This window comes from Cynocephalus volans, chromosome X (genome assembly GCF_027409185.1).
Source record: "Cynocephalus volans isolate mCynVol1 chromosome X, mCynVol1.pri, whole genome shotgun sequence".
NCBI lineage: Eukaryota > Metazoa > Chordata > Mammalia > Dermoptera > Cynocephalidae > Cynocephalus > Cynocephalus volans.
The window spans coordinates 114,576,688-114,598,542 of record NC_084478.1 but is presented as its reverse complement, the minus strand read 5'-3'; the positions used below and the strand labels follow the sequence as shown (position 1 = coordinate 114,598,542).

Below are 21,855 nucleotides of genomic sequence, written 5' to 3'. Positions count from 1 at the left end.
AAGCCCCTGTTCCTGGGGTGAGGTAATAAGTAGAGGGAAGACATGGGGGAACGGGCCTGCAAGGCTAAAGCGGAGGTAGGGGCTGGGAAATGAGGCCCGGTGTAAGAACCCAAATTCCCCAAGGGATCACACCCTGATCACATAAGTCCTTCTCGGCCACACCCCATCATGGCGCTGGTAGTGCCCTTTCCTTCCCTATTCTCCTTCCTGCCGGCACGAATCGTACACCAATCAGCTCACCCCCCAAGGGGTCAAATCTTCTGGTTACACTAAGCTCTGAGATTGTGTCACCTCAACCACACTTTACCTTAGTTGACCCACCTACTGTTTTGCTTGTGGAAATTTGACTCAGTTATTTCTCTCCTGTGTTTCAGTCCTCAAATATATATCCACAGTCACACACACACACACACACACACACACACACACACACACACACAGTATTTATACACACACACACAAACACACATATACACATACACATATACATATGTGTCTGTATACATGTAAAAATGAATATATATGTGTGTACATACAAATATATACATATATATATATATATATATATATATATATATATTTATATTTATATATACATTTGTTTTTTTTTTAATTTCTGGCCGGTGCTGGAATCCTCAAACTCATGGAGAATAAATAACGAACTGTAAGCATCCATATGGGGAACATAGTAGGAGCAGGACAAACATCCTGCATCAAACGTTTTTGGCATTCTCAGTATTATGGAGTACATACAGAAACACAAAGGAGGACCCAACCGATCACAGAAATAACTAAGGAGAAAATTTCAAGAAGCAATACCTATCCCTAGGCTTTCTAGAAACTGAAGTTACTATTTTAACTCGTTCAGTTTTATCCAGTTATGTTCCTCTCCAGTCTATAATCTTTGGGTTTAGAAAGCACAAACCTTCATGACTTGCATTTATGCATAATAGGGATGATGGAAGGTCCAATCAGAGCAGCTCAAGCCCCAGTCTGTTCTCAGTCAGGCAATGAGGAACCTGTAGCCACGGAGTCATAGCCACCGGCTCACCATGGAACCGGGTTTCCCAAGAGAGCCAATCAAAGATTTCCTGGACTCTTCAGCCTTGGAGTTGAGGTGGAAGCAGCTCCTGATGGAATGGGTGTGATTCTTTGCCTGAGGGCTCATTTACTGTGAATTGTGCTGGATGGTTGTTTTCTTTCTTTTCTTTCTTTCTTTCTTTCTTTCTTTCTTTCTTTCTTTCTTTCTTTCTTTCTTTCTTTCTTTCTTTCTTTCTTTCTTTCTTTCTTTCTTTCTTTCTTTCTTTCTTTCTTTCATCTGTCTTTATTTGTAATGGTGACAAGTTCCTTGATGACCTCCATTTCTCTAATTCTTCTTCATTCTGTACTGGTTCCGTATTTGGGGTTCATTTTTCCACAAATACATTTAAGGAATAAATTTTCTCGAACTGTCAGATTTTTGAAAAGCACGTGATTTTAAACTATTTCTTGACTGTCTCTTACCTTTTGGGTGACTTACTGCAAAATTAGACCAATACCCTTTTTCTCTTTCAATCAAGGGCTGTTCTATGTATTCAGCAATGCTAGAATGTAGGGTACTTTTTCGGATCTAAGTATCATTAGGAGTGTGACTACAAACCTGGTAAATGCTGAATTTTCTTATGTAGGTCTAAATACCCCAGTTGTGTTTGATTTCACTCTTTACAAACGGTAGTTTTTTACTCCGTTATCCTGATTCATTGAGGGTTTCGATCAGAACCGGAGGCGGGAGGTGGACCGACACATCTCCACGTCCAGGAGCCCTCTGCTGGCCGTGTCACAGCCTTCCTGTGTGGGTTCTCTTGCTGTGAATTTCTGTATGGGACCAGACAGGCAGCTTGCAGGGCTCCAGACGCTCACTGTGATTGGTGGAGGGACCGCCAGCAGGAGGACCGTGCAGTCCCAGCGCACTCCGCTAGGCTCACTCACGCGCTCCCTGTGTGCCCTGACACCCAGTCAGAAGTCGAGGTCACGCATGACGTGAGGCAAGGCAGCGACTATAAAAAGGGCTCCCCGCCTGGCAGCAGCGCCATCGTCGGTGCCTCCTAGCACTTGGGGTTTGCCTGAGGGATGGCGGAGCCTGCCTCTGCCCCGTCTCCGGAGGAAGGTGTCAGCACCCAGTCGCCTGAGAAGGGCGCTCCGACGGCCCTGAAACAGAAGAAGCCCAGGCGCCATCGCCGCCGCAGCCACCGTCACACCCGCTGCCGCCGCGGCCGCCGCGGCGAGGACAGTTTCGCCACCTATTTCCCCAGGGTTCTGAAGCTGGTCCACGACGGCCTCAGCCTGTCCCAGCAGGCCGTGAACGTCATGGACTCGTGCATTAGCGACCTCTTCGAGCGCCTCGCCGAAGAGGCCGGCCGCCTGGCCTGTTACAACCAGCGCTGCACCCTCACCTCACAGGACATCCAGGCCGCCGTGCACCTGCTGCTGACCGGGGAGCTCCGCAAGCATACCGTGACTGAGGGCACCAGGGCTGTGCTCAGGTTCACCATGAGCACATGAGCCGCCTCCTGCCCCCGGGCACGGCCCCCCAAAGGCTCTTTTCAGAGCCGCCTCAGATGACCCGAAAGACCTGTAACCACTTAATTTATCGTGCTATTTGTGGCTTCCTCAAAATCCGAGTAAATTTTCTGTTCTTCTGTTGCTTTTTGTTCTGTGTGGCCTAAAATAATTTTCTATAGTTTTCCGTGAGAACTGATCTCCTACATATCCTCTAAGGAAAAGTGATTTTAAGAAATCAACACGATTAGGAAATGATGACTGCGCTATGGGTGTTTGTGGTTTCCGTTTGGAAATTCAGAAATCAAGTAGAAACATCAGCAAAGCACCAAAATGACGTTGGGAATTGTAGACAGGGAACAAAATGGGACTGACACAGATGAAATGTCTGTGGGACAAGGGACGACTGGGTTTGAGGACTAGAAGGGAACAGAACGCATGACTACTTTCTTCAGTAGTTGATGGACGAAAATGTGGCACCTCCTGGTGCGGTTTGCAGAGAAAACCAACTGAAGGGAAGAGTCAGCGCTTACGTAATTGACAAACTGTTGATATTCATTACATATAGAAATTATAATTTTGCTATGTTGGATTAAATAAAATATATTATTAAAACTTTAAAATAAATAACACATCCTAAGCATCTATATGCGGAATAGAGTATTAACAGGACGATAACACTCCAGTCAACCTTTTTTTCCGCATTAACTTTATTACTTAGCCCATTAGAAACACACGTGAGGAAACAAAACACAGCATAGAAAAAATTAAATCCAAGAGTTCCACAACAGTACTTATTCCTAGGCTTTCTAGAAACTGAAGTCACTACTTTACTAGTAACTAGCAACTAGTTCCTAGCAGCTAGTTACTACGAACTGGTGACTAGCGCTCCTGGACGTCAAGGGACCTGGCTGCCCATCCCCAACATCCAGTCCTTATTTAAAACCCTCAATGAATCTGGAACAAAAAGTGGAAAAGCCCAGGTTTTCATAGTGAAAACTAACCGATAGGGGATATTTTAAAATATGCAACCTGTGTAAAGTGTAAAATAAATCTATTCAAAACTCTTAGATGCTGAAAAGGAGAGCACATTTTAGAACTGGTGACTACATATTAGAGCTCTTGTGTAAAAAAAAAACTTTTTCTAAATGCTTTCAAATTTACTTTTCAATGAAAACTCCTTACAGAGGAAAAGGGAATCAATTATGTGGCAATGTTTTAAAATCAAAAGATTCTGTGGTAATTTAATTCAATCACAGGACTTCCATACACTTGTGCACATATAAATTGCAGAAATCGATCCAATTATATGATATACAAACTCGAGCGTTATGTATAATAAAAACAATGAAGGACAGTTATATTAGTGTTGACAATGTAGTTCACAGTAAAGAATGCTGGGAAGCCAGCAGCAAGCCACCTGCCACCTGCCAGAAAACTACCCACTGCAGGGAGAGGAGCAAATGGGAACAAGGAGGTCAAGGGGTACAAATCAGGAATTGGGCCAATGAATACGTCTGGAGATCCAAAGTACAGCAGGACGACTATTGTTAATAATGTTGTGTTTGATTCTGAAACTTTACCAAGACAGTAGATTTTAGATTCTCTTAGCATACAAGGGTAGAAGGTGATGAAGACGGTCATTTGTTTGACTGTAGTAATCTCTTCAATATGTATATGCGTACGAGCCAGAGCCATCGTGTCGTACACTTTAACTACAAGGAAGAAAGAAATAAAAAAAGGAAGGCTAATAGACATTGGCAGCACGCCCCCTGATCCCTGCCCTCAAACTGCCACGGGCACACCTTCGGAGGGCTCCAGGAATTTTCAGGCCGACTGGGTGGCTCTGAAAACAGCCTTCGGGGGCGATGCTCAGGGGCGGGAGGCAGCTCAGGTGCTCATGGGGAACCTGAGCTTTGCCTTGGTGACCTCGGACATGGCGTGCTTGGCAACTGTGCCAGCATTGTGCTAAGCACTCGACGGGGAGTACCTCAACTACTTTTCACCACATCCCCTTGAAGGAAACAGTGTTATCATCTCCATTTCTATGGATGAAGAAACTGAACCACAATAGATTGTCACTTGCCCGAGATCATACCGGTTGAAACTTCCCAAGGCAAGGATCAAACATATTCCTATGCATTTGAGAGACGAAGGGCAAGATATTTTTCTCAGGTGTGAATATGCGATGGTTACATTCTAGGGCATTCCTAAAACTCACTTGCCTGTGCAGTTTCTTGAGAATTTTAAGTGATGACACTAAATGAGGTTTTTGACCCTTTGCAAAGATGAAGTCGTCGTGACATACGATTTGGCTGATTTTTGTCTTTGGATTAACTTGCAGCATATATATTATGGCTTTCCAGCTTTTTGCCATTTTCTGTTCTTTGCAATTAAGGACATGTCGGCCTATGTACACTGACAGGATACAGGTGTCAAAGCATGGACCAGGTATTTTCAAAAGATGTAGACATGCATAAGAAAATCCACTTAACTCCAGGCTTTTCTTTTTTCCCGTAAATGTAACTGCTACAAGAAGACCTTCGGATGGTTGGTTTTGCAAATAATAAATGGATTCAGGGCTCTGAAACCTCAATCCCGGATGCTTGGGAAAAAAACCTCCCTCTGCTTGGAAAGACAAGTGAACCTAGTCACTCACTACAACAGTAGGCCCATGTGATTTACTTGAGAAACGCAGGGCAAAACTACTTCCAGTGAGCAATCGTTCTTCCCGTCTTATTTCTGTAGGAGCGTTCACTTAGAAACTATGTGACTTCCCCTCCCACCACATACCTCTCACTTGCTCCCACTCAGTTTATCATTTACACTGCCCTGGGAGGAATCAATCCTTTAAAAAAAAATGATGGTTACCAGGTGCAACTAAAAACTGGGAGTTTTCGTCCCATACCCAGCTCACCTGACATGCTTTCCTTTAGGCATCTGAAATGGGCCTAATCTTGAGCTGGATTAGTGTGCTAATGCACACGTTACTGAGTCTGTCGTGGACGTACAGCATCTTTATCAAGCTGCAAATGGCAAACTGAAAGGAGAGCAAATGGGCTGGATGACAGAATCGGGATCCAGGGACCTGATAATGGCTAAACTTGTGTCCGTCCATCTAAAGTGCAACCGTTATGGGTCCCCATCTGTGTAACTTGGGTCCAAATGCTCTGAAAAGGTCAGCTGGAGAAGACTTGGACGTATGGGGGCAGGAAAACAACAGCTGACTTCAAATACTGGAGGATGGATTAACCTCGCTGTATGGGTCTCCAGCATGCTCTCCTAGGATTATGGCATAGAAGTTACAGGCAGGCAGGGAAGCGTGTAAGCAGCATGTCAGTGTAAGGGACTGAGTGACTCTATTGGGCAATTGCTTCAGGCAGGTGGTAAGGTAGTGATGACCAACATGGTGACCTCCAGGGCTCAAATCTTCTGGTTACCCTAAGCTCTGAGATTGTGTCACCTCAACCACACTTTACCTTAGTTGACCCACCTACTGTTTTGCTTGTGGAAATTTGTGCTAGAGCAGAGAAAACACCTTCCACTTTCTGTAACCCCAGTGAGTATTTAAGGATGTGAGCCCCTAGAAAGAGGGAGGTAAGATAATAGTTGAGGTTGCAAATAGGTATGGACGGTATAATCCCTTATGGTGGGAAGATACCTATAGTAATAGATCACAGAGGGGCCCAGCCCTTGTAGCCTCATTTAACCTTAATGACTTCCTAAAAAGTCTATCTCCAGGTACAGACGCATTGAGGCGTAGGCCGTCAAAATATGAATTTGGTGTGGTGGGGGTGGGGGAACACCATACGGTCCACAGCACTTATGCTCACCATGAAACCAAAAATGCTTGCTTCAGGAGACAGTAAATTCTGTTCAGTAGAAGAACCAGATCAGAGGTTCAGTGTTACAGGTCATCAGTGGGCATCAGATATCTGAGTTGACGCTCAACTGAAGATGTGATGTGCTCAGTACAGTGCGTGTTAACAAGTGCCTCCCGCGCCCTTTCCATCCAACCCCAAGCTTAGGTGCCCCCTCCCATTCAGTCGGAAAACACTTTCCAGAAGGCAAGACAGCCCAGCTTGAATTTCAGTTCTTATTCAGCTTGAGTGGGTCACTTCAGACCCTGTGTTTGTCTTTCTTCACTCTGAGATAAGGGGCTTAGTCCACTGCTGAAGAGGTTTTCCTTCAACCGTTTTGTTTGGCGAAAAAGGGTACCCTTGTGTACTTTTCCTTCCTTAGAAGAAAAGAAGTCGAGAGCCGCCAGATAATGACTGTATTTATTATTTCATTACTACATTGGAAATAAAAACAAACTGTGAGAAGTTGCAGAAGCATGCAACTTCATGAAGATAATGAAGCAATGGAGGCACCCATTGCAGAAGGTTAAACCTGGCTTATCCTGCTGGGGGTGAAAGGGCTACACACACAAGGGTCAACACTGGTGAGATTATTCGCAACATCTGCCATCTGGAATTTACACACCAACGGCAAGTTTGAAAGCACACTTCAGGAAACTTTGGTTCCACCTGACCTTTTAGCCAGGGAATAGAAATGAGAGGACAGCAGAAGATGCCTAAAATCGCTACAAACACAACGGTTTGCAAAAAACAAGCATAAAACCAAGGCTCTCGGGCAATGTTGAAATTTCCTCTTGGGAGGAGATCCCGTTTTACGATGTCTGAGCACACTGTTTCTCCTGCTGGATCGCTGAGGGGAAAAACAAAACGAAACAAAAAAAATATATATCACTAAGAGTATTTTCCTAAGATTTAATTCAGTTTCTTACAAAACAGCTTTAGGATAAGTGATGGAAGGCTGCCATACATGCTTTTAATTGAGAATGCTAAGGCACTAACCACAAATGCTCACAGCGGGGTGCATGTGTGCACGTGTGTGCATGTTTACCACTCGAACATTCATTAGAATCTACTTCAATTGCAGTTTTTTTGGTTTTTGCTTTCATTCGAGAGGCAGATTTGTGTTGTTGACAGTTTTTCGATAGATTATTTGAGACCGAGGAGGAAGTGAAGCATTTTGCTCACGTTTATCTCTGACGATACCATTTGGAAGTTATACACTTTGAGATAATTTTCACTAATTTCGGAACTCTCAAATAACGCACACATGACAGAAAATGCCCCTCAGCTGTTGTGAATATGCTTGGAGTTTCTCCAGCTGTCTGTTACTCTGGAGGGCAAAACTGATCCCTTAAGTCTGGGAGCCTCAAGTGCACCCAAGATCGAAACTCGTTCTGCATCCCTATCTTGTCACCAGATTGGAGAAGGCCCAGACCGCAGAGCTGGCATGGTTCTTTAGGCATGAGATAATGGACTCAAATTTCTAGATGCAGAAAAATGCCAAATAACTAAAAGTAGACAGAAGTAAGGTTTTTCTAGTGCTAAGTCCAATGTTTAAGATTGGTTTCAATGTGTGTTTTAGTAATTCTCCAAAAGGGAAGTGGTTTTTACTTCCCCATTACTACTAGGGCCTATCATGTGCGAACCATTTATATAATCCAAAGAAGGAGACAACTCTTTGATAGTTGTCATGGCTGCATAAAATAAAATGGTACTCTAATAATTACTTCCTCGATAGTAAAAATTACTAGAAGATAGGTTTATTCACGGAAGATACCAACTTTCACCATTGTCTGTCTCAGCTAGAAACCCTCCATGACTTACTTTCCTTTGAGGGAAGAGTATTTTTTTCCTCGGTATGAGTTTTCTTCAGTTTTGACTTGTCAAACTTCTCCACCTCCGACAAGTCTGGCTTATCACTCATCTTGACTAAAAGAAAGACCGAAAACAATTTCTTTTAAGAAACTTCCCTGGCAGAACTATCGTCAGACAAAGTAGTAACAGTCATAAATGTTCAAACGTAATAGTCATGTATATTTTACCTACTGATCTTCCACAGGGAAACACCAGCGCATCTTAGAAGAATTCTATTTTCATTACTTTGAAATTCACTTCAATACCCCTATTCTGATAAGCAGAAAATGCCCTTAGATCAGGATACACTAGAAACCAAGACGCTCTAGAAACCCGGAGCCAACATGTCCGACTCTTTTAAAATCACAGCAAAGGTACAATGGAGGTAAGAGAAGCACAGGAACAATTAGGGGTCGAAGAATATAATAAAAACTTGGTTCAACCAGTCAATGATTTTCTAATAGATGACAGCACTATCTAAGAATCTTCGCTGTCTGTTCAATTACCGGGGGGTGGGGGGGGGGTGGCGACGGCATTTTTCTTGGAGGATGGGGAGCAGCACACAAAAAGGGGTGGCCAAAGTTGTACTAATTTCTTTCCATTTTAAATGCCCCCAAACAGTAGATTAAGGTGCTGCAATAAGAGAGGGGAGAGGATTTAATCCGGTCGTAACTGGTTACTCGTCTTATACTAGCCCCTTGTGGCAGCGGTTTGTAAACACTGTAAGAAGGGGCAGCTAATTAGGATCAGACTCACGACTTCAGCAGAATGGGATACGCTAAATACACAGAGTCTTATTTCACCACGTTTTCTCTGTCAAGGGCGAGGCAAGGAGACAAGGCTCAGAAGAGTCTTGCTGTGGACCTGATGAAATGCCTTGCGGCGGCCTCTGAACATTCTAGGTTTGTCCAGAACAAAGAATAAGAGACCCCAGAAACCGGAAGGCGGAGCTCTCCTGCTCATGTCTGTTCCCACCCTGGTGGGGCGAGACACGTCTAGCGACCAGAGTAGAACAGAGACGCCCCCAAGCGGCCAGTAGTTTCAAACACGTCCCCTCCATTCAGTTGACCTTACCCTATGACCCTCCCGTGCCAAGCGCTCAGAAGCCAACCTCAAAGCTGGGGAAACCGGGACAAACAAATAACAGGGCCGGGCGCACAGGCCACTTTGACAGGAGCATCTTGCTTTCATTGGAAAATAACTGTCATCCTGGTCGGGCGCCCGGCCGAAGGGCCACGGGAGGGGAGGGAGCGAGGGGCCAGGCCCAGAGGGCCCATTCCGGGCGAGCCCTCAACTCCGCTTCGTCCTCGAAGCCTCCGACCTGCACTTCTTCCGCGGACCGGCCGGCCGCTTTGGGGGTCCGCCCCTCGGGCCTTCCAGGGCCCGACCCCCGGGAGGGCTCGGCATCTCGCACAGGAGGCACGCCGAGGGCAGACAAAGGCACGAGTCTCGCCCCGCGGCGCTGACGGGAAAAGCCAACCCCAATCCGGGCCCCTAGGGCTCCCGAAGGCGCGACAGCCCCACCACAGAGTCCCTGCGTGCTCCCGTCCCCATCGTCCTCTGGCCCCAGCGGGACCGCACCACCTCACCTGAGGGCTTGAAGACGCCTGAAGGATGCCCCTGGGGTGGAGAGAGCTGCTCACTGCCTTCGTGGTGTGCGTTCCCGCGCAGAAACCCGCACTTACAAGGCCCGGAGCAGGCCCCGCCCGCCCCCGCCCCCACCCCTATCCTTGGCCGAGGTGTCCGGGTGAAAGGACCAGTCGACACCAGTTGATGATCCACCGGAGAGGGCTCGTTTATTAGGCGGCACACAAACATATACATAGGGTTTTTAGGGAAAGCTGATTGGCTTAAGATACAGTCCCTACTTAGCATACCGCATGGGGCTTGGGGGGTGAGCCGATTGGTGTACGATTCGCGCCGGTAGGAAGGAGAATACGGAAGGAAAGGGCAACCAGCGCCATGATGGGGTGTGGCCGAGAAGGACTTATGTGATCAGGGTGTGATCCCTTGGGGCATTTGGGTTCTTACACCGGGCCTCATTTCCCAGCCCCTACCTCCGCTTTAGCCTTGCAGGCCCGTTCCCCCATGTCTTCCCTCTACTTAGGACCTCACCCCAGGAACAGGGGCTTCATGATGTCCTAGCCGACCTCACCTTCCCAGACCCCATCACGGCCCTCTCTGATTGGCTCAGGGACCGCGGGCTCACATTCCTTGCCTCTCCCACTGCTTTAGGCCCGAGGGTCCTTATTCCTTTCATCCCGAGTACACTCACTCCTCCAAGATAATAGGGGCCTCTACCAGAAGCAGGCACATTTTGCCCAGTTACCTTTGAAGGTCTGGAACTCTGAGATCCAAGCCAGATGAGCTGTAGTCAAGCTCGCACAACTGTTTATAACCATCGGACCCTAAGTAGGCCATGATGACCAAACAGTGGTATGGAAGCGTTGCTCAGCGCTGCCTGTTCTAATCCTTGCCCGGGTCATGGAGGAGGTGAGCGTGGGTGGTTCAGAGTCATTCACTCCCACAGCTGGACGTCTCTACGACAATGAGGCTCTCCTGGGCCAAAGCCACATTTTCAACTTTCTCAGCCACTGAACAAGAGAACAGTCAGTTGATAATAACCACAGGAGAATCTACTAAGGCTATCCGTCTTTATATCTCCAATCCCTAGCACTTTGTTTGGCCCACAAGTGACCCTCGATGTAGACATGTCCGTAGATTAAAGTAACATAATAAATGCGTGATTTAGAGTCAGAAATTAACCCTGATATCTGTGTATAGTCGATTTTCAGTACAGGTTCCAAGACCATTCAGTGGGGGAAAAGAATAATCCCTGTCACAAATGGTGCTGTGACAACTGGATATCCACATGCAAAAGAGTGAACTTGGACTTCTATCTCACACCATGTATAAAAATTCATTCAAAATGGATGACAGATCTAAGGGCTGACACTTAAAAACTCTTAGAAAAATCACATCAAGGTACACCTCCATGACCAGGCCCTGGCAAGCATCACTCTCCTGTCGCAGGAAGAGGCGGACAGCCTGAGTGAGGGCCAGCTCCTCCATGGCCGGTGGAAGAGCGCCTGCTGGAAGCGTGCTACCGCCAGCTGGCAACAGGCCACATAGACAGCCACTCCTGGGCGCAGCCCCGGGACACCTGCCACGGTCCTGTCGCCCTGGTGATACGCAGAGAGCGGCATCTGAGGCGGGGCCTGGCCTGACCGCGCTGTTGCTAGGCTACAGCTTGCGTATCCCGGTAGCTAAGGGCGTCTCCCAGCCTCTCCCTCTGAACAAGGCCAAAACTAAACTCTTGACCCCCTGTGACCCCAGTTCCGCCTTTGGGGATTTCTGCATTGTTCCCACCCATCAATCACTCCTCTCTCTGGCAGTCAACGTCCCTGCCCCACTTGAGCCCTTGACTTGAGCTCCCATGCCACCTGAGGCTCCGTCCCCCTCCATAACATAACCCCTTTTGACATTCATCCTACCAGGACACCTCAGTCTTGGCCTTGAGCTCCACCCCAACGAACACCATCGTTCTGGTGACTAGCTCAGGGTCCACGTGGGAGCCTCCTGTGCCCCCGCCCCAGACAGCACCTCCCACACGGGGACACCAACCCCCATTGTCACCACGAGAGTCTGCTCCCCTGTGCCCTCCCTGTTCCCTGACCCTCGCCACTCCCTGCCCGTCCGTCCAACATTGGGTGTCTCACACCCCACTCTGACACAAAATTTATAGAGCAAGCCTGTGGGTACTTTCAAACACTTTAATGACACAAGGCGCCGAAGGCACAAGACAGGCCAGGGCTGTCCCGGCTGGCTGTGACGGAAGGGGCTGGCGCCGGGCTAGCAGGAGTAGACGGAGGATCGGTGGGCTGGTGAGGCCCCCTGGGTGCCAGGCGTCCACAGCTAGGCTGGGGCCACCTGGGAGATGGTTGTAGTCACGAAGAAGCCACTGAGCAGCGCGTTGCTGTGCACGGCCACGTCCAACAGCTCCAAGGTGATGCATCTCCTGCTGCTCCTCCGGGCCTCGTCGCTCGCCAGCTCCAAGACCTTGGCCGTCACGTACTCGACGATGGCACCTAGAAAGACCGGCGCACACGAACTCGGGCACTGGGCGTAGTGGCCCTCCCGCAGGAGGCGCTCCGGGTGGCTCACGGAGAATGTCAGCTCGGCTCGGTGGGCGCGAGAGCGGCGGCACGGCACCTATTGAGACCGGACGACCGTGGACGGCTCGTCCTCCTGCTCGGCATGCCGGGCCTTGGAGACGACCGATCAATCTGCGAGGTCTGGCTCGACTGGATGCCTCTCAAGATGTCGGTACTTGGCCCGTACTCCGTAACCTAGCTACCGCGACCCGGCCCCTCATTGGTCCGGAACAGGCTCGTGGCCGCGCACACTGGTGACGTCACTGCCCTCCAGTTGACCCCGAGGGAGCGGGCCTGGGCCTACAAACGGCCGGCCAGGGCAGGTGCAAGGCACCCGCACGCTCTCGCCCCTGGGCCCTCCCTCTGTGGCAGCGCTCGCCTTCTGTAGGACCCGAGCATCGCAGGCAAGATAAAGAAAGAGGGGTGGGGGACGGGTACGACATGGTGTCAAGTACATTCGTGATGTCGTGGAACAATCACAACCGTCTGCTTCCAAAGCATTTTCACCACCCCGCCAAGAAACCCCTGTACCCGTTAAGCACTCACTCCCCATGCTCGTCGTCCCCCCACCCCCGAGCACACACATACACACGCTCCCAATAAATAGCTCTTGGCAACCACTTATCTGCTTTCTGTCGACAGAGGTTTCCCCCATGTGGAGCTCTCCCTCCCATGGAACTCAACGCATGGCCTTCTGTGTCTGGCGGCTTTCACATAGTGTAATGTTTTCCTCATGGTACATCTACGTGGTAGCGTGAATCGGTACTTGCTTCCTTCCTTTTCACAGCTGAATAATAATCCATGGTATGGATGGACGACATTTAGTTTATCTATTTGTCCATTGATGGGCATTTGGGTTGTTTCCCCCTTTTGGCTATTGAGAATAGGGCACCTCTGAACGTTCATGTAGGAATCTTTGTTTGAACACCTGTTTCCATTTTCGAGAGACTACATCTAGTGCTATCCCTCCCTCTTCCAGGTCAGTGCTTCAGGGTCCATTAGCTGTCTCTTCGGTCCCTGCAGATCTTCCAGAGGCCCCACCCAGACCACAGGGCTGCTAAGAATGTTCCCACACACGTCTCCTTGTGTTCAGGCCACTAGGTAGTGTACCCAGCAATGGAACTGCTGCTGTCAGCAGTGTGTGCATCCTGCGCATTAATTAGTATTGCCAGATTGCTCTCCAAGATGGTCAGACCAATTTGTCCTCCTAATACCAGAGTGTGAGTCCCCACTAGTCACCAACATTTGATGCGGTCTGACCTTTTTAATTCTCACTGCTCCGACGGTGTGAAATAGTATGTCACTGTGGTTGTAGTAGGCATTTTCCAGGAGACTTGAGCGAGGTGGCACCTCTTCAATCGTGCTTCTTGTTGTTCTTTGTGATCGTTTGTGCTTGGTCTTCCGTAAAATGCCTGATCAAGGCTTCCTTCTTTTTAATCTTTTTAATCAGCACGTGGGCCATAAAATCCTCTCTCAGTAGCACTCACGCATGCCCCACAAATTTTATTCTCACGCATCAATAAATATTTTTCAGTCCCTGTAATGATTTGTCCTTTGGCCCATTATTTCTTTAGAGTGATTTGTGTCATCCCAAACATTTGGTTTTGACAACATGGTTTGTCATTGATTCTTAAATGTACTGTAGTCAGAGAATGTGATATGTATTTGATACTTCTGGAATCTTGCTTGATGGCCGAGTACATGTTCTATGTGCATAAATATACATCAGGTGGATAAAACACATTCTCTAATTTCCGGGTTCATATTATCGCATTACTCCATTTCGTCAAGCAAGCTTGGTAGGTGTTTTATTTCTAAGTCCTTGTTACGTTTCGGCCACTTGCTTACAGGTGGCTGCAAATGTCTATATTTGGTGGTGACCTTCGCTACTCCTTATTGTCATTCAGTCAAGTGTTGACTTAAATAGTTTGAAGCTACCCTACCCAGTATAGGTCATCTTAAATTTATAATACCTCCCACATGAATTGAACATTTTATCCCAGGGGGACTATCTTTATCCTCAAGGAATCTCCGTTGACTTCAAGTCTATTTTTGCAATATGATATAGCTATGACAGCTTTCTTCAGCAAAGACCTGACTTAACGCTTATTCCACCATTAAAAAAAAAATTGGTGGGTTATTTTCTCTTCTTAATATTTTTTCTAGCTACGTTGGTACTCGTAATGTGTTATTTAAGCAGTAAAGGCACTTCCCGTAGCTTGTCTACGTAGTAAACCACACCACTGGATCCTAGATGTTCACTCAGTAAGTGCCCTTTTTCCTCACGCCCCTCCTGAAGTGAGTAATCAGATGCACTTGATTCCACTTAGGATCTTGAACCTCAAACCCCACTTTTCTTCTCTCTTTCTCAAATTTCATTAATATCGCTAGAGTGAGCAGGACCAAAGCCATGTTGGGACCTAAAACCACATGGGCTGTAAAAGAATGTAAAAGGACACAGTTTTTCCTTGGTAAGCATTTATTGGGGTTCCCTCCTTTCCCACAGTTATGTGATCTGTTGAACTGTGGTTATGGGGCAAGATGACAGTATTTACGTGGATGTAAAGTTGTTTTCCAGTCGGCCTGTGGCTGCAGACTTGCACGTACTTTTCAGACCCTGGGAAACCAAGGAAGACATCAGTAAAGCTATGGTGATTCCACTCTTCCAGCAGGACTCTGAGAAAACAGCAATGGCAAGAGGAGAATCCAGACAGAGTCTTGTTGAGAACAGGGACACAGGTCTGGGGGATGAGGCCATCATCTCCTTGATCCCATAGATGGAGGCCGCTTTCTCCATTCTAGATGGCTAGTGCCACCTCTTCTGTAACAAAACAGGCTGGGGAAGAGGTCCCCACTGCCCAGGGCTGAGAGTTTCATGCTGCTATCCCAGAGGGTCCAGAGGGCAGAGCAATGATTAAAGAGGACTGTTTTCAATCCCTTAAATCTAATGGAATTAGCCCTACTATGGTGCAAACCTGCTTAGGGCCCATAAACTCTAGTTTTCTTCTGATTTCTCACATTTGGAATGGTAATGTCTATTCTATGCCTGTCCCGCTACTGTTTTTGGAAACTGGTAATTTGCTGTCTGTTTTCGCAGGTTCAGGGATAAGGATAAATTCTGCCTCAGCATCAGTCACAACTGGAGTCTCACCCGTAGCAGATATATAAGATTTGTAGATGAGATTTTGGACTTAAAGTTGAACTGCAATGGGTTAAGATTTGGGGGCTGTAGGGAAGGTGTGAATGTATTTTTCATGGAAGTACATTAATTTTTTGGAGGGGCAGAAAGCTTAATATTCTTTATTGAATTGTACCCTCTCAAAATTCTTGTGTTGACCTTGTGACCCCCCAGTACTTCAGGAGGTGACCCTATTTTGGAGATAGTCTCTATAGAGGTAACTGTGTTTAAAGTGAAGTCGTGAGGGTCGGTCCTAACCCAATATGACTGGTGTGCTTATGAAGAGGGGCTATTTGGCATCCAGAACTGTGAGATGATAAATATATATTTTTTAAGTCACCGAGACTCTCGAATTTATTTACGACAGCTTTAGAAACTAATATAATATCTGTAAATCAACATGATTAAAAGCATAAAACCATTCAAACAAAACAACAAACAGCAGTCAAGGACTCAGACCTATTTAATGACACAATTCCCCTCAACTGCAAGTCCAAACATTTCAGGAGGCTTCTAATTGGTTCAGCCTGGGACACCTCATCCAACAGGTCCCTCCCATCATCCCCATTGCACATAGACGCAAAACATGATGTTTTACCTTTCTAAAAAAAAAAAAATGTATATATATTTCCACACACATTATATTGCCTGGCAATGAACAGAATTGGTAAAATCTGAATGAATTAAACTAGTAACTTCAGTTTCTAAAGAAGGTGGATTAGATATTGTTTCTTGACATTTTTGACTCAGTTATTTCTCTCCTGTGTTTCAGTCCTCAAATATATATCCACAGTCACACACACACACACACACACACACACACACACATAGTATTTATACACACACACACAAACACACATATACACATACACATATACATATGTGTCTGTATACATGTAAAAATGAATATATATGTGTGTACATACAAATATATACATATACATATATATATATATATGTTTATATTTATATATACATTTGTTTTTTTTAAAATTTCTGGCCGGTGCTGGAATCCTCAAACTCATGGAGAATAAATAACGAACTGTAAGCATCCATATGGGGAACATAGTAGGAGCAGGACAAACATCCTGCATCAAACGTTTTTGGCATTCTCAGTATTATGGAGTACATACAGAAACACAAAGGAGGACCCAACCGATCACAGAAATAACTAAGGAGAAAATTTCAAGAAGCAATACCTATCCCTAGGCTTTCTAGAAACTGAAGTTACTATTTTAACTCGTTCAGTTTTATCCAGTTATGTTCCTCTCCAGTCTATAATCTTTGGGTTTAGAAAGCACAAACCTTCATGACTTGCATTTATGCATAATAGGGATGATGGAAGGTCCAATCAGAGCAGCTCAAGCCCCAGTCTGTTCTCAGTCAGGCAATGAGGAACCTGTAGCCACGGAGTCATAGCCACCGGCTCACCATGGAACCGGGTTTCCCAAGAGAGCCAATCAAAATTTTCCTGGACTCTTCAGCCTTGGAGTTGAGGTGGAAGCAGCTCCTGATGGAATGGGTGTGATTCTTTGCCTGAGGGCTCATTTACTGTGAATTGTACTGTATGGTTGTTTATTGTCCTTTCTTTCTTTCTTTCTTTCTTTCTTTCTTTCTTTCTTTCTTTCTTTCTTTCTTTCTTTCTTTCTTTCTTTCTTTCTTTCTTTCTTTTCTTTCTTTCTTTCTGTGACAAGTTCCTTGATGACCTCCATTTCTCTAATTCTTCTTCATTCTGTACTGGTTCCGTATTTGGGGTTCATTTTTCCACAAATACATTTAAGGAATAAATTTTCTCGAACTGTCCGATTTTTGAAAAGCACGTGATTTTAAACTATTTCTTGACTGTCTCTTACCTTTTGGGTGACTTACTGCAAAATTAGACCAATACCTTTTTTCTCTTTCAATCAAGGGCTGTTCTATGTATTCAGCAATGCTAGAATGTAGGGTACTTTTTCGGATCTAAGTATCATTAGGAGTGTGACTACAAACCTGGTAAATGCTGAATTTTCTTATGTAGGTCTAAATACCCCAGTTGTGTTTGATTTCACTCTTTACAAACGGTAGTTTTTTACTCCGTTATCCTGATTCATTGAGGGTTTCGATCAGAACCGGAGGCGGGAGGTGGACCGACACATCTCCACGTCCAGGAGCCCTCTGCTGGCCGTGTCACAGCCTTCCTGTGTGGGTTCTCTTGCTGTGAATTTCTGTATGGGACCAGACAGGCAGCTTGCAGGGCTCCAGACGCTCACTGTGATTGGTGGAGGGACCGCCAGCAGGAGGACCGTGCAGTCCCAGCGCACTCCGCTAGGCTCACTCACGCGCTCCCTGTGTGCCCTGACACCCAGTCAGAAGTCGAGGTCACGCATGACGTGAGGCAAGGCAGCGACTATAAAAAGGGCTCCCCGCCTGGCAGCAGCGCCATCGTCGGTGCCTCCTAGCTCTTGGGGGTTGCCTGAGGGATGGCGGAGCCTGCCTCTGCCCCGTCTCCGGAGGAAGGTGTCAGCACCCAGGCGCCTGAGAAGGGCGCTCCGACGGCCCTGAAACAGAAGAAGCCCAGGCGCCATCGCCGCCGCAGCCGCCGTCACACCCGCTGCCGCCGCGGCCGCCGCGGCGAGGACAGTTTCGCCACCTATTTCCCCAGGGTTCTGAAGCTGGTCCACGACGGCCTCAGCCTGTCCCAGCAGGCCGTGAACGTCATGGACTCGTGCATTAGCGACCTCTTCGAGCGCCTCGCCGAAGAGGCCGGCCGCCTGGCCCGTTACAACCAGCGCTGCACCCTCACCTCACAGGACATCCAGGCCGCCGTGCACCTGCTGCTGACCGGGGAGCTCCGCAAGCATGCCGTGACCGAGGGCACCAGGGCTGTGCTCAGGTTCACCATGAGCACATGAGCCGCCTCCTGCCCCCGGGCACGGCCCCCCAAAGGCTCTTTTCAGAGCCGCCTCAGATGACCCGAAAGACCTGTAACCACTTAATTTATCGTGCTATTTGTGGCTTCCTCAAAATCCGAGTAAATTTTCTGTTCTTCTGTTGCTTTTTGTTCTGTGTGGCCTAAAATAATTTTCTAGAGTTTTCCGTGAGTACTGATCTCCTACATATCCTCTAAGGAAAAGTGATTTTAAGAAATCAACACGATTAGGAAATGATGACTGCGCTATGGGTGTTTGTGGTTTCCGTTTGGAAATTCAGAAATCAAGTAGAAACATCAGCAAAGCACCAAAATGACGTTGGGAATTGTAGACAGGGAACAAAATGGGACTGACACAGATGAAATGTCTGTGGGACAAGGGACGACTGGGTTTGAGGACTAGAAGGGAACAGAACGCATGACTACTTTCTTCAGTAGTTGATGGACGAAAATGTGGCACCTCCTGGTGCGGTTTGCAGAGAAAACCAACTGAAGGGAAGAGTCAGCGCTTACGTAATTGACAAACTGTTGATATTCATTACATATAGAAATTATAATTTTGCTATGTTGGATTAAATAAAATATATTATTAAAACTTTAAAATAAATAACACATCCTAAGCATCTATATGCGGAATAGAGTATTAACAGGACGATAACACTCCAGTCAACCTTTTTTTCCGCATTAACTTTATTACTTAGCCCATTAGAAACACACGTGAGGAAACAAAACACAGCATAGAAAAAATTAAATCCAAGAGTTCCACAACAGTACTTATTCCTAGGCTTTCTAGAAACTGAAGTCACTACTTTACTAGTAACTAGCAACTAGTTCCTAGCAGCTAGTTACTACGAACTGGTGACTAGCGCTCCTGGACGTCAAGGGACCTGGCTGCCCATCCCCTACATCCAGTCCTTATTTAAAACCCTCAATGAATCTGGAACAAAAAGTGGAAAAGCCCAGGTTTTCATCGTGAAAACTAACCGATAGGGGATATTTTAAAATATGCAACCTGTGTAAAGTGTAAAATAAATCTATTCAAAACTCTTAGATGCTGAAAAGGAGAGCACATTTTAGAACTGGTGACTACATATTAGAGCTCCTGTGTAAAAAAAAACTTTTTCTAAATGCTTTCAAATTTACTTTTCAATGAAAACTCCTAACAGAGGAAAAGGGAATCGATTATGTGGCAATGTTTTAAAATCAAAAGATTCTGTGGTAATTTAATTCAATCACAGGACTTCCATACACTTGTGCACATATAAATTACAGAAATCGATCCAATTATATGATATACAAACTCGAGCGTTATGTATAATAAAAACAATGAAGGACAGTTATATTAGTGTTGACAATGTAGTTCACAGTAAAGAATGCTGGGAAGCCAGCAGCAAGCCACCTGCCACCTGCCAGAAAACTACCCACTGCAGGGAGAGGAGCAAATGGGAACAAGGAGGTCAAGGGGTACAAATCAGGAATTGGGCCAATGAATACGTCTGGAAATCCAAAGTACAGCAGGACGACTATTGTTAATAATGTTGTGTTTGATTCTGAAACTTTACCAAGACAGTAGATTTTAGATTCTCTTAGCATACAAGGGTAGAAGGTGATGAAGATGGTCATTTGTTTGACTGTAGTAATCTCTTCACTATGTATATGCGTACGAGCCAGAGCCATCGTGTCGTACACTTTAACTATAAGGAAGAAAGAAATAAAAAAAGGAAGACTAATACACATTGGCAGCACGCCCCCTGACCCCTGCCCTCAAACTGCCACGGGCACACCTTCGGAGGGCTCCAGGATTTACGGGCCGACTGGGGTGGCTCTGAAAACAGCCTTCGGGGGCGATGCTCGGGGGCGGGAGGCAGCTCAGGTGCTCATGGGGAACCTGAGCTTGGCCTTGGTGACCTCGGACATGGCGTGCTTGGCGACTGTGCCAGCATTGTGCTAAGCACTCGACGGGGAGTACCTCAACTACTTTTCACCACATCCCCTTGAAGGAAACAGTGTTATCATCTCCATTTCTATGGATGAAGAAACTGAACCACAATAGATTGTCACTTGCCCGAGATCATACCGGTTGAAACTTCCCAAGGCAAGGTTCAAACATATTCCTATGCATTTGAGAGACGAAGGGCAAGATATTTTTCTCAGGTGTGAATATGCGATGGTTACATTCTAGGGCATTCCTAAAACTCACTTGCCTGTGCAGTTTCTTGAGAATTTTAAGTGATGACACTAAATGAGGTTTTTGACCCTTTGCAAAGATGAAGTCGTCGTGACATACGATTTGGCTGATTTTTGTCTTTGGATTAACTTGCAGCATATATATTATGGCTTTCCAGCTTTTTGCCATTTTCTGCTCTTTGCAATTAAGGACATGTCGGCCTATGTACACTGACAGGATACAGGTGTCAAAGCATGGACCAGGTATTTTCAAAAGATGTAGACATGCATAAGAAAATCCACTTAACTCCAGGCTTTTCTTTTTTCCCGTAAATGTAACTGCTACAAGAAGACCTTCGGATGGTTGGTTTTGCAAATAATAAATGGATTCAGGGCTCTGAAACCTCAATCCCGGATGCTTGGGAAAAAAACCTCCCTCTGCTTGGAAAGACAAGTGAACCTAGTCACTCACTACAAGATTAGGCCCATGTGATTTACTTGAGAAATGCAGGGCAAAACTACTTCCAGTGAGCAATCGTTCTTCCCGTCTTATTTCTGTAGGAGCGTTCACTTAGAAACTATGTGACTTCCCCTCCCACCACATACCTCTCACTTGCTCCCACTCAGTTTATCATTTACACTGCCCTGGGAGGAATCAATCCTTTAAGAAAAAAATGACGGTTACCAGGTGCAACTAAAAACTGGGAGTTTTCGTCCCATCCCCAGCTCACCTGACATGCTTTCCTTTAGGCATCTGAAATGGGCCTAATCTTGAGCTGGATTAGTGTGCTAATGCACACGTTACTGAGTCTGTCGTGGACGTACAGCATCTTTATCAAGCTGCAAATGGCAAACTGAAAGGAGAGCAAATGGGCTGGATGACAGAATCGGGATCCAGGGACCCGATAATGGCTAAAGTTGTGTCCGTCCATCTAAAGTGCAACCGTTATGGGTCCCCATCTGTGTAACTTGGGTCCAAATGCTCTGAAAAGGTCAGCTGGAGAAGACTTGGACGTATGGGGGCAGGAAAACAACAGCTGACTTCAAATACTGGAGGATGGATTAACCACGCTGTATGGGTCTCCAGCATGCTCTCCTAGGATTATGGCATAGAAGTTACAGGCAGGCAGGGAAGCGTGTAAGCAGCATGTCAGTGTAAGGGACTGAGTGACTCTACTGGGCAATTGCTTCAGGCAG

The 21,855-nt window shown here is 46.4% G+C and overlaps 4 protein-coding genes across 4 annotated transcripts; 2 read left to right on the top strand and 2 right to left on the bottom strand.

Moving 5' to 3' along the window:
• The first annotated feature begins 2,109 nt into the window (after positions 1-2,109).
• On the top strand, positions 2,110-2,541 carry LOC134368300 (late histone H2B.L4-like). Its single transcript, XM_063084852.1, has one exon. It carries the CDS (start codon positions 2,110-2,112, stop codon positions 2,539-2,541), a length of 432 nt encoding a protein of 143 aa, XP_062940922.1.
• Positions 2,542-7,210: 4,669 nt separating this feature from the next.
• On the bottom strand, positions 7,211-8,322 carry LOC134368299 (thymosin beta-15A). The gene is made up of 2 exons (XM_063084851.1): positions 8,223-8,322; positions 7,211-7,248 (listed from the first exon to the last, which is right to left on the bottom strand). Exons 1-2 carry the CDS (start codon positions 8,320-8,322, stop codon positions 7,211-7,213), a joined length of 138 nt encoding a protein of 45 aa, XP_062940921.1.
• A 3,845-nt stretch (positions 8,323-12,167) lies between these two features.
• LOC134368298 (histone H2A-Bbd type 2/3-like) lies at positions 12,168-12,627 on the bottom strand. The gene is made up of 2 exons (XM_063084850.1): positions 12,583-12,627; positions 12,168-12,464 (listed from the first exon to the last, which is right to left on the bottom strand). The coding sequence occupies exons 1-2, from the start codon at positions 12,625-12,627 to the stop codon at positions 12,168-12,170; spliced, it is 342 nt and encodes a 113-aa protein (XP_062940920.1).
• A 5,416-nt stretch (positions 12,628-18,043) lies between these two features.
• LOC134368297 (histone H2B-like) lies at positions 18,044-18,475 on the top strand. The gene has a single exon (XM_063084848.1). The coding sequence runs from the start codon at positions 18,044-18,046 to the stop codon at positions 18,473-18,475; it is 432 nt and encodes a 143-aa protein (XP_062940918.1).
• The last annotated feature ends 3,380 nt before the right edge of the window (positions 18,476-21,855 follow it).